The sequence below is a fragment of the Boleophthalmus pectinirostris genome, unplaced genomic scaffold (genome assembly GCF_026225935.1).
Source record: "Boleophthalmus pectinirostris isolate CB_2022bp ecotype Guang Dong unplaced genomic scaffold, ASM2622593v1 HiC_scaffold_7, whole genome shotgun sequence".
NCBI lineage: Eukaryota > Metazoa > Chordata > Actinopteri > Gobiiformes > Gobiidae > Boleophthalmus > Boleophthalmus pectinirostris.
Genome location: NW_026571473.1, coordinates 18,795,068 through 18,808,398, shown reverse-complemented (window position 1 = coordinate 18,808,398; position 13,331 = coordinate 18,795,068). Strand labels below are relative to the sequence as shown.

General features: G+C 38.7%; 1 protein-coding gene across 1 annotated transcript in view; it reads left to right on the top strand.

The window, feature by feature from the left end:
- The window catches only part of trabd2b (TraB domain containing 2B), a 53,782-nt gene extending 41,675 nt beyond the window's left edge, over window positions 1-12,107 (top strand). The window contains 5 exon segments of the mRNA XM_055164943.1: window positions 6,223-6,319; window positions 9,580-9,601; window positions 10,740-10,814; window positions 10,816-11,000; window positions 11,566-12,107. Of these exon segments, the coding sequence (XP_055020918.1) occupies window positions 6,223-6,319; window positions 9,580-9,601; window positions 10,740-10,814; window positions 10,816-11,000; window positions 11,566-11,788 (602 nt within the window). The 3' untranslated portion in view covers window positions 11,789-12,107.
- The last annotated feature ends 1,224 nt before the right edge of the window (window positions 12,108-13,331 follow it).

Here is a 13,331-nt window from a genome sequence, read left to right as displayed (position 1 = left end):
CTCCAGACGATGGCAGTAAAGACTTCACACACACATTTAGAACAATTGTAAACAGCTACACTCATCACTCACTGAAATGTTGTGTCTTCACTCAAGCAAAAAACAAACTAAATAATCCATTGTCATGTCACACAAAAGCACACAGCGTTTGTGGTTGGGTACGGCCAGTGTAGTTCAGCAGGTTTTCATTTGCCAGTTCTTTTGGCTGCTGCTGCCTGGTCTTATTGAAAACATCCCATGGAATTTCCTGACACTCTGAGCCTAGACACCACGCATACGTACACACGCAACTGTTTACTGCTCCGCTCACATGATCCAAACACATTTATTGCAAGCTTAAGTTGTTACTGACTTGTAGATTTGTTTATTTTAAAGTCTGGGCCACTTGTATGTTGATTTTTGTGTGTCTGTCAGGATCCAGGAGCCAGGGCCTATAACACCCCATTGTGAGGTAGAGTGAAGCCATGTGTTGTGCGTTGGCTCGTGATGTTGTGGCGGTGAAGTGGTGATGAAGGCAGAGAGCCTGCATGTCACTCTGCTTCTGCTGCGTTTTTATTATTGATACTTTGCAGCTGATATCATCAACATTCCCTGAGGGTGTGACGCTAACTGTAGACACTGCTCTGTCTGAAGCTCTATCACTCAAGTCAGCCTTTAATCTGAGCTTCATTTTAACACAATTTGACTCTAAAGAACTGACTTAAAAGTACAGGTGAGATGATTTGTGTTGTTAAACTAGTTTTTCACACATAAAATTACAGTCTCAAGGTAGTTAGCGTTAGCTAACAGTTTTTCATTGTCACATAAAAAAAACAACAAAACAATCATGTATTGATCACAGGCTCCTGAAAATGTGTTGTTTAAATCCATTTAGTGTTTTTTTTTCTTGAGTTTTCAGACTATATTAAAACTTTTTGACTGTTTGCTAATGTGTGTATTGTATCACCATGGTAACTACCCCCACCCCCACCATCACTGTAAAGTACCAATATATTGCACTATGCTTTTTCTCATAAGTTTGTGCTGATTTATATAATAATAATAATAATAATAATAATTCAGCCTACTCACTTCACTCATTCATCATCTTTTTTTCTTTCATCTCCCCTTTCTCTTCATGTGAGAGTGTTTCACTGATCATGTGCCAGTTTACGTTTGTTGCCAGCCCCAACACTGAATAAGTGTAATAAGCTGACAGCATAGTGCAAGTCAGTTTTATAGTATGTCTTGAATATATTGTATATCAAACATTATTTCTATATATATCTTAATTATTGTGCCGTTGTAAATCTTGTAATGATTACTAACAGTATATTGACAATGTTGCAGCCTATGGGCTTGTAGTATGGGTGTGTAAAAATATCAGAATATCAATATATCATGATACTTAATTAAAAATAAATCTATTTCATATGAACTTTGCAAAAATAGTAGTTTAACAAAGAAATATTGCGGCTAAAATGTATTTGTTCTTAAAAAACAACAATATATCACAGAGTCCTTGCATGTATTCTGTACATTGAATCATGAGGGTCCCTGTGATTCCCAACCCAGGTTTGTGAGTACTTCAGGAGAAAGGCACTAGAAGAATGAGAATACTTCTGTTAGACCCAATGAACTCTGAGCTCTCATGAGAGGAGAGTTGCTCATTAACTTGTTCAAAGATTTCACACTTCATTAACAGTCTCAAGCATAACAAAGTCAATTTACTAAAGTACTGAATTTCATAAACACATGAGGCTTCAGTCTGGCTTTGATCGTGAAGGATTAGGCTGACAGCAGACTGGACATGAGCCTCGCTGCTCTGGGGCTGTACAATGCTGTTTCCTATAACCTGGTGCCACTAGGACACACTGGTTTATGGCAGCTCCAGTAGATACAAGCAAACACTGGACATTCTTCTAAATACCCGGACATGGATATGAGGAACAAACTCTGTACTTCTGAGAACAGAAGTACACACACATACACACAAACAAATTGCAGCAGGGTTGCCTCTCCGCAGATCTGACCTGTAACTTGGTCTGGTTTAGTTTCCATGAAGATAGAAATGTTTAATAGACCAGAAAACTTACACAATGCACCTTTAAGCAGCTCTAGCAGCTGGGACTTGGGACTTCAGCGACCACCCTTTTCTCATAGAGTTACAAAGTTGGCAACTCAATATAAAGTCTCATAAACACAATTCAATTTAAAACAAGACAAAAATAAACTTTCTTGTGTACTTTTTTCAAGCCCTTGTTTTAATGTTTTTTCTTCTTCTCTGCATGATTCTAGACGCACCCAACACTCATGTGAATATCTTAATGTCTACAATAATTCTCCAAGCACATTATAATTCACAGTATGGTGCATGTCTTATCTAATTTAAAGCTTAAATGGAACACTAAATAGTATTTGTCTTATATTCTCACACATGATTCTTCTTCTAAACAAACATGTGAGCAGAAGATTTTCCTATCTGCTCACCAGGACCTGTGTTACCTCTCATGTGTTGTAATGGCTGCAAGGCAACAGTTTGTATTTATTTGGATCACAATTTAGCAACAGTACCCAGCATGCATCCTGAGTTGATGTAATTCATCTTGCCCGCCATACACTCTAATATCTATCCATTACCTTCTGTTATTTCACATTAAAAGTGTTATGTTGAAATAGGTGGTCCTGGCTCTGTAACTATTGTCTATCTTTGTATTCTGCAAAATGCCAGTATTTTTACATTTTGTAATAATATGTTTATCTCCATCTTGTGGCCTTAAAATACAACTTGTAGATGACATCTGTGTGACACCAAAGAGCTCTCAGACATGCATGAAGACAAAAGCAGCAATTTTGCAAATCAGACATACACACAGAAGGATAGATGCTGTATAGGCTAAGCCAAAGTAGTTTAGTCTTGTAGGGCAGACAAATGAAGTGGTGGGCATAAAAGAGTAGGTAGCCTTGGTAAACATTGCAGTCCATTAAGTTAGTTAGTGGAAGTTAGAACAGAGATGACTAAACAGGTGATTAACAAGGGAAGCTTACTGTGTAAAAAGTGCCTGCTACAACGAAACGTATCTTGAAGCAGACAAATATTCATCCCATAACAGCTACATTAGAGTGATGACAGGCCTGGCAGGGGCAGTCTCTGGGGTTGGTCAGTCTGTGAAACAGAACATACTTTAAACTACTGTGACCACAAGTTACATTGTCAACTGTCATGCTGTTGACCACAAATCTCCTGGCACAGGTAACACTATAGAATAAATTGGTATTTACACTAAGTAGCATTGGTGTTTTGTAGCCCTATAATAAGTAATGTGCAGACGTGCAGTTCATTGATGAAAAGATTAATCTAGAGGAGATAAAAGTATGCCAATTTTTTTTTTTTTTTTCCAGTTCTATGCTTACACTTACTCAAATGAACTAACCACATCAAATCACATAGATCTATAAAGCACATTAAAAACAACCAACTTATATGTTACTAAAGTGCTGTACCAACAATAAAACCTTAGAACAATAAAAGAACAGAACTAAAATCATACTAAAGGCTAAGATGTCTCTCTCCACCTGGGATCAAATGTCAAAGAAAAACAGTGTCTTGAACAGGGATTAAAAGTGCCTTAGTGATTGTGCAGTTTAATGTGCTAAGATGATGTTCTACAGCAGGGGCTCTACAACAGAAAAGGCCTTCGTCCTTGTCTCATAATGGTTGAGCCTGTGTTGGGTCTGGTCGGTGCTTCAGAAGCTGCCCACTGTTTACCATCTACAATTAAACCTCCGAGTCATCTGAGCCAACCAAACCACAACACACACACACACAAACACACACACACGCGTGGCTTGTTGATTGCTTCTTCTACTGAATTTGAACCTTTATGTCATTGTTTTATTGACAAAATCAGAACTAGTATTTTTCACCATGAGGTTCAGTATATTTGTGTGTGGCCTTACATTTAGTGTAAATAGTAGTGGAATACAGCCTTCAGACTGGTTTTCACTGCAGTAAAAAGGTGGGTGCATGTTTACTGGACACTCAAGCACTGCACTTGAGATGAATGAGTGTTTAAAGAATGCCCAATTTGAAGCAGGTGGGTCTGTGGAACGTATTTGGGCAGAGGCAGACAAAAGACATGAGTGCTGTGCACACGCAAAACAATGTACAATCACAACTGCCAAGGTGGAAAATTTTAAATATGATCACTGTAACAGTGTGAAAATCATATTTACATACACAATTTTGAGAGAGAAGAGAATTCTGAAATTATTATTAGTTGCAAATGCGTGTTTTATCTGTAAAATGTGAATTATTTTATTTTGTCCCTTTGCTTATATACTAACATGCAGTATAATGTATTTTAGCTAAAGGCTACATTGAGGCAAGCAATTAAAGATTATAATGACTGGTGTGTCGAACTTACATGAAAAAGCACAACAATTCATTCGCTCGTTTCCATGCTTTCACGGTGACCTCATTCCTGGAGTATGCACAGCAGGCACATTTCGAAACTAATGAAAGAACATCTTAACTAAGATCCAATGAAGGTATGATCTGTCATCACACTGCCACTGGTGACCCTTCGAAAGAAATATTCACATATGTATTAAATCCATAGTGGGAAAGAATGGCCGACAATACAGACTACTATAAAATATAGTTTTGCATAGAATGACATGACATAATTAACAATACTGGCACTAAAACAAACAATAAACTTAAGCCTTAACTCTGCTAATCTTTTAAGCATAAAGTCTCCACAGTCTCTGTTTAAGATGAGACTAGTGGTAGATGCAGAGCAGATGCAATTATTGACTTTCTTATGGACTGTAATATTATATAAATCAATATCATATAATCCATCTTGTAAATTCAATCTGGTCTCTCAAAACACTGACACACAGACTCAGTACTCATGACTCTCTTTGTAATCCCATTTGATCTGACTGGGATGTTACAGAAGTCCGCGCTAAGTCCTAGACCTAGCCCCATCTGCTGCCTTTGAACCTTTAGCCAAGAAAGTGTAACACCGCGTGCCTTTTTCTTTTGACTTTCAGGAATGACCAGGAACATTTTAATGATAAAATTGGGGGGGCAAGAGGAGCAGAGCAGGGAGTCTGCAATATTGTCAACATGCTGTTAATAAGCTACAGCAGCGGCCGAGGTGTTTGAATTCCTGATGTCCAAAATGTGAATTCTTGTGAGCCATGGGGGAGATGTTTGGGTACATTACAGGTTATTGCTGGGTTGAGTGACGCGCTGGATTATCGGCTGATGGGAGAAATTTAACAAAAGCTTTCATCGACACAGTGGGGGCAGTGGCAGAAATGTTTGATGTCTGAGAGAATTGAAGACAAGGTGAAGGGAGAGAGGTGGAGGAAGCAGGAGGTCGAGTGCCTGTAATGCAGGGTGATTACACAGCAGCAAGTGGAACAGGACTATTGTTGAGCACATGGTTCTCTTGTGTAGATCTACAAGGCTCAGAAAGTGCTGTTCTGGACGGCTCTTCAATTTGTACCAGGGGTGCAGGACATAGTTTCCAATATGATTTTATTCAGGACTTTCAAAATTCAAACAAAGCATGTCACTCTCAGGTTGCAGATAGTGTTTCGGCCTTATTGCTTTTGTCAAATCTTAGGGATGAGAGCTGATTGGCTGTCCTTTAGGGATCCATTCTCCTTCATGTCTCCATCTGAAAAAAGAAGTACCCAAAAAATGATGGATGAAAAAATGCCCAATCATGATGTAAATTGCTATTTGTAGGGAGATGATTTATGGTTATTTGTATAATTTTGACTCTTGTTTTGACTGTGATGTTTGTAATCTGTTTGTGAATGCTCAGTTTGCAGGTGCACATGCTCAATCCCACATTAAGTGTTTGTAACAGTGAGCCCTCTAGACCCAGACACTTGGAACACTGTGATTCAAACTGCCTGGACTTGTTTCTGTAATAAAACATGAGAACAAATAGCTTTTAGAGTTGCACGAAAATCAACTGGTTTAGAACATATTAAATAACCAAAAGTTTAATATTTTATGTAATGTATCTACTTACTGTATACATATTTTTGTTCATAAGTGGTGATTTATTTTAATTGTATATACAGTTGTTTCATCAAATGATCAGTTTGTAATTTGATCATTTAACAATGCACTGTTGTCAAGGATAAATTATATTCCAACTAATAATGGACAGATTAATTTGACACACAAACCCACATTTGCCCTTTTTCTTTTAGGCCATTTCTTGGGAAACCGCAGTGTGCTGGACATCCTCAGACAGGAAGGCTATGAGATAATCCATACTCCATCAGACCACCAGGAACCAGACCGCCAGTAAGTAACACATGAAGTGTCATTTTGCATTGTTACACAGAAACAATATGGAAATCTTAAATATGCAGTACACTTTGAAGGCTAAACGCACTGTGAAACCCTACCTCACAAGTCGACTTCCCTGACACCATGATGAATGGGGGTAGATCCGGAGCATGTGTTCAAGTGTAGCATTGTCCCAATAAAAGCTGCTTGAATGGGCTGTGGAGCAGAGCATTTGTGCACTTTTAGTCCTTGGCAGACACTGAGATCTATGTGAACATACATCAAGGAGCCCATCAAACAGACAGATAAAACCAGGCCAGCAACCAGTCAACATCTGTATTACTTCTACAAGGCTTTAGCTTCATCAGATTTATTCAAGTGAAATGTAGAAAGACTTCACTTTGTACCCTGTAACAAATAAACTTGAGCTATGCAGGAATCCTTTGATACCTCATCAGCTCCCTCCTTTTTATGTTTGCTTCACTCTTTGCCAAAGGAAACCTGCCAGTGGAGGTCCTGCCCCTTCTCATGCATGCACACACAAGACACCTAGCATAGTGAGTTGGCTCGCGTCGTACCACAAATCCACACAAGGGCTCCTAATACATGTGTACCCCCTCTCACCTTTACAGTTTTATCCATGCATATTTAAAATGCTACCAACAGCCACTTGACTTGATGGAAAAACAAGGCCTAAGATGAGGGTTGCTTTTTATAAAACAATAAGGCAATTTGACAGCAATTTATGGGCGTTACTAACTAGACAAAATAAAATTACATATTAATAATAGTAATTTTACCTGCCACTCATATCCACTAAAAATTATAGGCTAATAGTAATCTGAAACTCAGCACTTGGGTTGAGCAGTCTCCCATCTCACTACAAATCAGGTTCATGTTTAGCTCTCAAGATCAGACAAGATCATGCATTCTCAAGAAATTAAAAGTAGGATACTACTTTAGAAGGAGAATTAAATATGTTCTGCCTTGACCCCTTTGAAGTGCAGTTTATTTGAAAAAGTTACCTGCATCTAATCTATCAAACTTATCACTAGCAGCCTCTGAGCACAGTGGACAGAACAGTGAGGTTTAAACAAGTGGACAGACATGAGCGGTTTTGACCATACATTTTGGACCTGGCTGATGCGTAGTGACAGGATATGGCTAAATAGTAGGTGTTTATGGAGAACGTTGGACTTCCTCTCACCAGATGGAAAAAAGGTCTCATGTCTGATTATATGACTGACGGTTGGAGCTGAGCAGAGCAGCTTGACCGCAGCCAGAAGCTATCATCACACTGACCAGGCAAGGCATTATGGACGGAATAGAGGGCTTTAGGGCTAAAAGTGCTATTACAGAACCATCAGTGTTATGTCTACAGAAAGATTAATAACTGTTTTAACCGTATCCACTTCTTGTGAAATGTTGACATAAAGACCTACCACAAGCAGGTCCAATTTAGAGGCTCATATTATTTAGCAAACCTAGTATTATGTCAACTTGGGTTCAGTTCAACCATTTAAACTGACTTAAGTAACAGACAAAAAATAAGATCATGTATTAGTGGCTATACTGGCTACAAAATAGCCAGAACATTGTGATTATTTGACATGTATGTGAACATTTGGCCATTATGTCATTAAACATTTTCAGTGTGTGTGCATATAATAAAACTAAAAGCTTGGCTCTGTATATGCAGTTATAGCTTCCAGATGCATCCCATAGGCTCACATAAAAGTCATTCCAAAAGCATGTACAACAATTACAGAAAAAAATAAATACATAGTCAAAGTGTGGTTTGTGAGCTGAAAAGAAACCAATAACAACATTGTGCAATACAGAAATACTGTATCAGCATATCACTAAGGTGTTATGAATTATGTTAAAGAAGTGGTATTATGCAAAATTGTTTATTTTTTTAAGCCTATCACTACGTTAGAAATGTTCCCTCATCAAAAACATTTTAAATGTCATCCATGCACATTTGAGTATTTTAGCAATCCCTCCCAGCCCTATTCAAACCCTACATTTAGCTGTAACATTCTGTACAACGCTCAGCAAAACACACAACAATTTTCCATAAATATACAGAACATGATATAGAACTACACAGAGCAACTTGACAAACTTGATGCTATTTGAAGTAGTTTCATTAAGCATGCATGCTGTTTGTTTTGTGATTGTGCTCTGAAGGGGAGCAACTTAATACAAGAAAGGAGGGGGGGGACTCAGCATCAAAATTAAAGTGAAACTTATAAAACATGTTAATATATAGCCCATCCATCCATTTTCGTCCGCTTATCCGGGGCCGGGTTGCGGGGGCAGCAGCCTAAGCAGGGACTCCCAGACTTCCTTCACCCCAGACACGTCCTCCAGCTCCTGACCCCGAGGCGTTCCCAGGCCAGCCGAGAGACATAGTTCCTCCAGCGTGTCCTGGGTCTTCCCTGGGGCCTCCTCCCGGTGGGACATGCCCAGAACACCTCCCGAGGGAGGCACCCAGGAGGCATCCGGAACAGATGCCCGAGCCACCTCAACTGGCTCCTCTCGACGTGGAGGAGCAGCGGCTCTACTCCGAGCTCCTCCTGTGTGACTGAGCTCCTCACCCTATCTCTAAGGGAGCGCCCAGCCACCCTGCGGAGGAAACTCATTTCGAGCACTTGTATCCGCGATCTCGTCCTTTCGGTCACTACCCAGAGCTCATGACCATAGGTCAGAGTAGGAACGAAGACTGATCGGTAAATCGAGAGCTTCGCCTTTCGGCTCGGCTCCCGCTTCACCACAACGGTCCGATACAGCGACCGCATCACTGCCGAAGCTGCACCAATCCGCCTGTCAATCTCACGTTCCGTCCTCCCTCACTTTATATATACATATTCACTTTAATATATAGTTTTCAGTAAATATACCATATTTCAAACTGTAACAAGTAACAAGTAAAAAGTAACATGGTGATCTAAATATGTTATGTCTTAGCTGCTACTACCCATTGTATTGGCTACGAATACATCACTACTAATACCTTATACTACTTAATTTCTATATTACTTCACTTAATTAAATTGCTTGCAAGATTTGTACATACAAACATTTACAGAGCTAATTTTGACTTTACTCTGAATGAAAATGGCATAATTTATGTGGTCAATCTTGCACCACAAATAACTATAACACATTTTTCTCAGTGGCTTCACAAAGAACCGTGTTATATGTTCACTTGGTTTGGATCTTTTAGATGTCCCACCTTGAAGTACACTCACATGGTACATTACAGTAAGGAAACAGAGGGATCAGGAGAAAGTATGAGTAATGTGTACAATAAAGAGGTGCACAAGGCAAAGTGTGAGAAATTGCGATGAATGTGGGTGGTCCGCTTTGGGCACATGTCAGTTTTGACATAGCTGTGAAGTCTTAAGAGTTACAACTTCCCCTAATGCTGCCTGCTGCGTATTTCTGCCACTCTCCCCACTGTTTATTGGCTTAAGCTTCCTTTGTGGTGTCCGTGTCCTTGATTGAAGTACATTTGTAAATGGAAAGCAATTGAGCGGTCAGAAACCGCAAACAATAACATTCACTGGCAGCTGCGTGAGATTTTTATATGTTTGAAAAAGATTATGTAACTAGTCTAATGGTTCGATAATTAAAGTTAACATCTATCCATAAATCAAAGCAGTTATCCTTATAGAGACCAATACAATACTTAAGGTGCACTATGTAACTTTTCTATTGGGGGAGTCTAATGCTTATCTCCATAGAGATATTAGTTCTTTGTCATCAATGATTCACAGTATAGCATTACATGTACCTATTTCCATGGAGACAAGTAAATGGTGCCACCAGGCCAAGAGTCAAGTCAGATCTGCCATGTGAGAGGAGACCCTGCTCATAAGTTTTTTTTGTTTGCAATCTGTAATTAAATAAATGCAAGATAGTTAAGTTTAATGCCATATTGTGAAATACTCCATTCAAAGCAATAACATCATAGAGACAGCAGATAGTGTAGAGATCAACCAATATTTTTTCATAGCTGCTGCGGATTGTTTAGAATCTAGAGCAACCAATTTTTTCTAAACTCTGCTGATATTTTGGGTAGATATTTTTAGGGCAGATGTAGATTTCCCCCAAAATATGTGATTTAAATTTATAACAAACTCACCCACAAACCTATAAAAGAGTAGTGTAGTCGCATTTTATGCAGTAACCTTTTGCAATGTTCAAATAAAACTTTGTGCAAATTCTTTAGATCATTTCAAAAAAATAAAAATAAAAAATTTGATTGCTTAGCTAATATTAGCTGATACTAAAATGTGAAATTATTGGTTGATCTTTACCCCCTATGGGAAAAGTTAACTTAAGTGAACTTTTAATTAATAATTAATAATTTTGAGTGTAATGGAAGAATATTTTCATCTTTAATAGAAACATAGCCACAGAGGAGGCAGAGAAATTGAGCCAGGAGAGTCCAGACGCAAGTACAGTAGCCCCGACAAGTTGGATGACTAGCCTTCCCAGTGGACACCGAGCTGGAGGAGCCAGAGAGCTTACCTGGAGAGGGAGACGAGGAGCTGCCCCATATGCTTCTGCCTGACAGTCTGAGCCAACTGGAGGAGTTTGGACGACACAAACGCCCACGTAAAGCCCACCGTGGCCATGGCAGACCCCGCCTCTTCAGTGACTTGTGGGTTCGCATAGGGGACAGGTAAAGACTGCACACATTCACTTTGATCAAATTAATTATTAAAAAGTGATAACACATTGATTGTTATGATTGAAAAAAAACTAACCCAAGTCTTTGACCATTTAGCTTTTCTTTTAATAACATGGCATTTTTAACCTTGCATTGCAAGATGGATTTTCGCAATATTTAGTTCACAGACTCACAAGAATCTATCTTGGCATACTCCCGCTACTGCAATAGGTCCCACCTGGTTGGGGCACTGATCACAGAGCACTACTGAGGTTTGGGATTGAGGTCTGGGGGGAGACCAAAGGCTAACACCCAAATAAACTTTAAGCAATAGCTTTCCAGACTGATAACTGTGTAGAACACATTCTGCTATGGCTACAGTATGCAGAGAATACCCACAATAAAGGGAAATATTTATGTTTAGTGTGTGTTGTCTGAAAGTAAAGCTTGTGCCAGCCTTAGCCCTTCCATCTGAATGATGAGTTTTGATCATCCAATGAGAGCAAATAGACATAGAAACATGTTTAATCAAAACAACACAAATTTCATTAACTCATTGCACTTGTCCTTGTTGCAGCACTAGCCCTCCTCCTAATGTGAGAATTATTAATGGCTACATCACAGTGGCACCCCCTCTGATGCAGCAGGAACAACACATGCGTCTGGACGTCCACAGCCCAGAGACACCGCCACAGCGCACACGAGACAGTCCACACTCAGGACAGCCTGCTCTTGTCCACTGCTCCCTCCTGTTCTATCTACTGGTCTGGATCTTATCACATGTACTGCTCCTCTGCTGACCATAAGACAGAAGAGACAGACACACAGGAATGTATATGATAAACACAACAGACTGGCCACAAGCACATATCAAGATGAGTCTGGATTCTTTGACAATCCTGTATTTCAGAGAGTCTTCAAATCTTGATGGAGTTTTCAAACCTCAAAGTATTATGATAGAGCCACGTTGGCATAGCACTATAAAAACTATGAAGACGATTCTGTGGTGGAAATAGTTTAAAAGCTGCTTATAATAATAATGAATAAAATGTTGATCACAATAAAAGGCTAGAATTGTATGTTAAGTGCATACAATCACATAGCACACTGTGTAGGGAGAGCGGTTACCCTGATTTGTAAATTGTGCATTTGTTAATAAATAAGTATTGTATATATTTATTGTTTCTGCAGAAAGAATATATTTTCTTGCTTTGAAGACAAATTGCAATAAAATATTCAAAAACAAATTTTGTGTTTCTATTGTTATAAGACGGAGAGCACACTAAATCTTACATAGTTTATGAGTGCTAAAAGTAATAGGAAGCTGCCACCTATTGGTCAGTATTATATGTGCAACTATCCTTACACTGCTTCAGAATATGATAATTAAAATCAAAACAAACCCATGTGAACATATAATAAAAACAAAAGTATTGTTTTTAAAAAGGATAAACTATCTACAATATATTTTCATTTTTAGCTTGATCCAAGCACATATAATTACGGTGTGGTAGTTTTGTTAACGCACTGGGCCACAAATCCAATCTTACAGGGCCTTACGAATCTCCAAAGCGTCTGGAGATGTAAAGCACGTCAGTCATTAATTCCCCAATGCTTCAGTGGTGGTGATAAGCTTCTGTAGCCATAGCTGCACAGGCTGGACCAAAGACTACCAATCATACACACCAAACAGGCAAGATGGGAGAAGCAAGTGACTGGAACTGAGATCAAAACGCAAACCTTCAGGCTTGTTTGGGGAACACTGCTGCGACACGTGCCGTGAGAACCAAAACGGCCAAGTGATCCAAACACTATATGGCCTATAGGATGAATGAATGTTCAGCTGTCATTCCGCTTTATTGGCCTGTACACACACACGTACACTGAAAAAGAAGAAATATAAAGGCCTACTTGACATTTGTGGACCGAGAGATTTTACAATCCTGATTAATACACTAAATTGTGCATCGCCACTGCAGTACACACAATGACCAGTAAACGGCGCTACAATCTAACAATATTTTTTGGTACTACAGACCCAAATCCTGCGTCGTGGACACGTGTAGACCGTAAACGAGCTAATATTAGTTATATATATATATATATATATATATATATATATATATATATATATATATATATATATATATATATATATATATATATATATATATATATATATATATATATATACACACACATATACATAAATACATAAAAAAATAAAATACTATCGTCTCTAAATAAAATTAAAATAAATAAAATTCAAACGTGAATTAAAAATAGCATTGTCTCATGGCTGAGGACCAGGCCTATTAATATTTAGAAACTTTAATTAGTTTT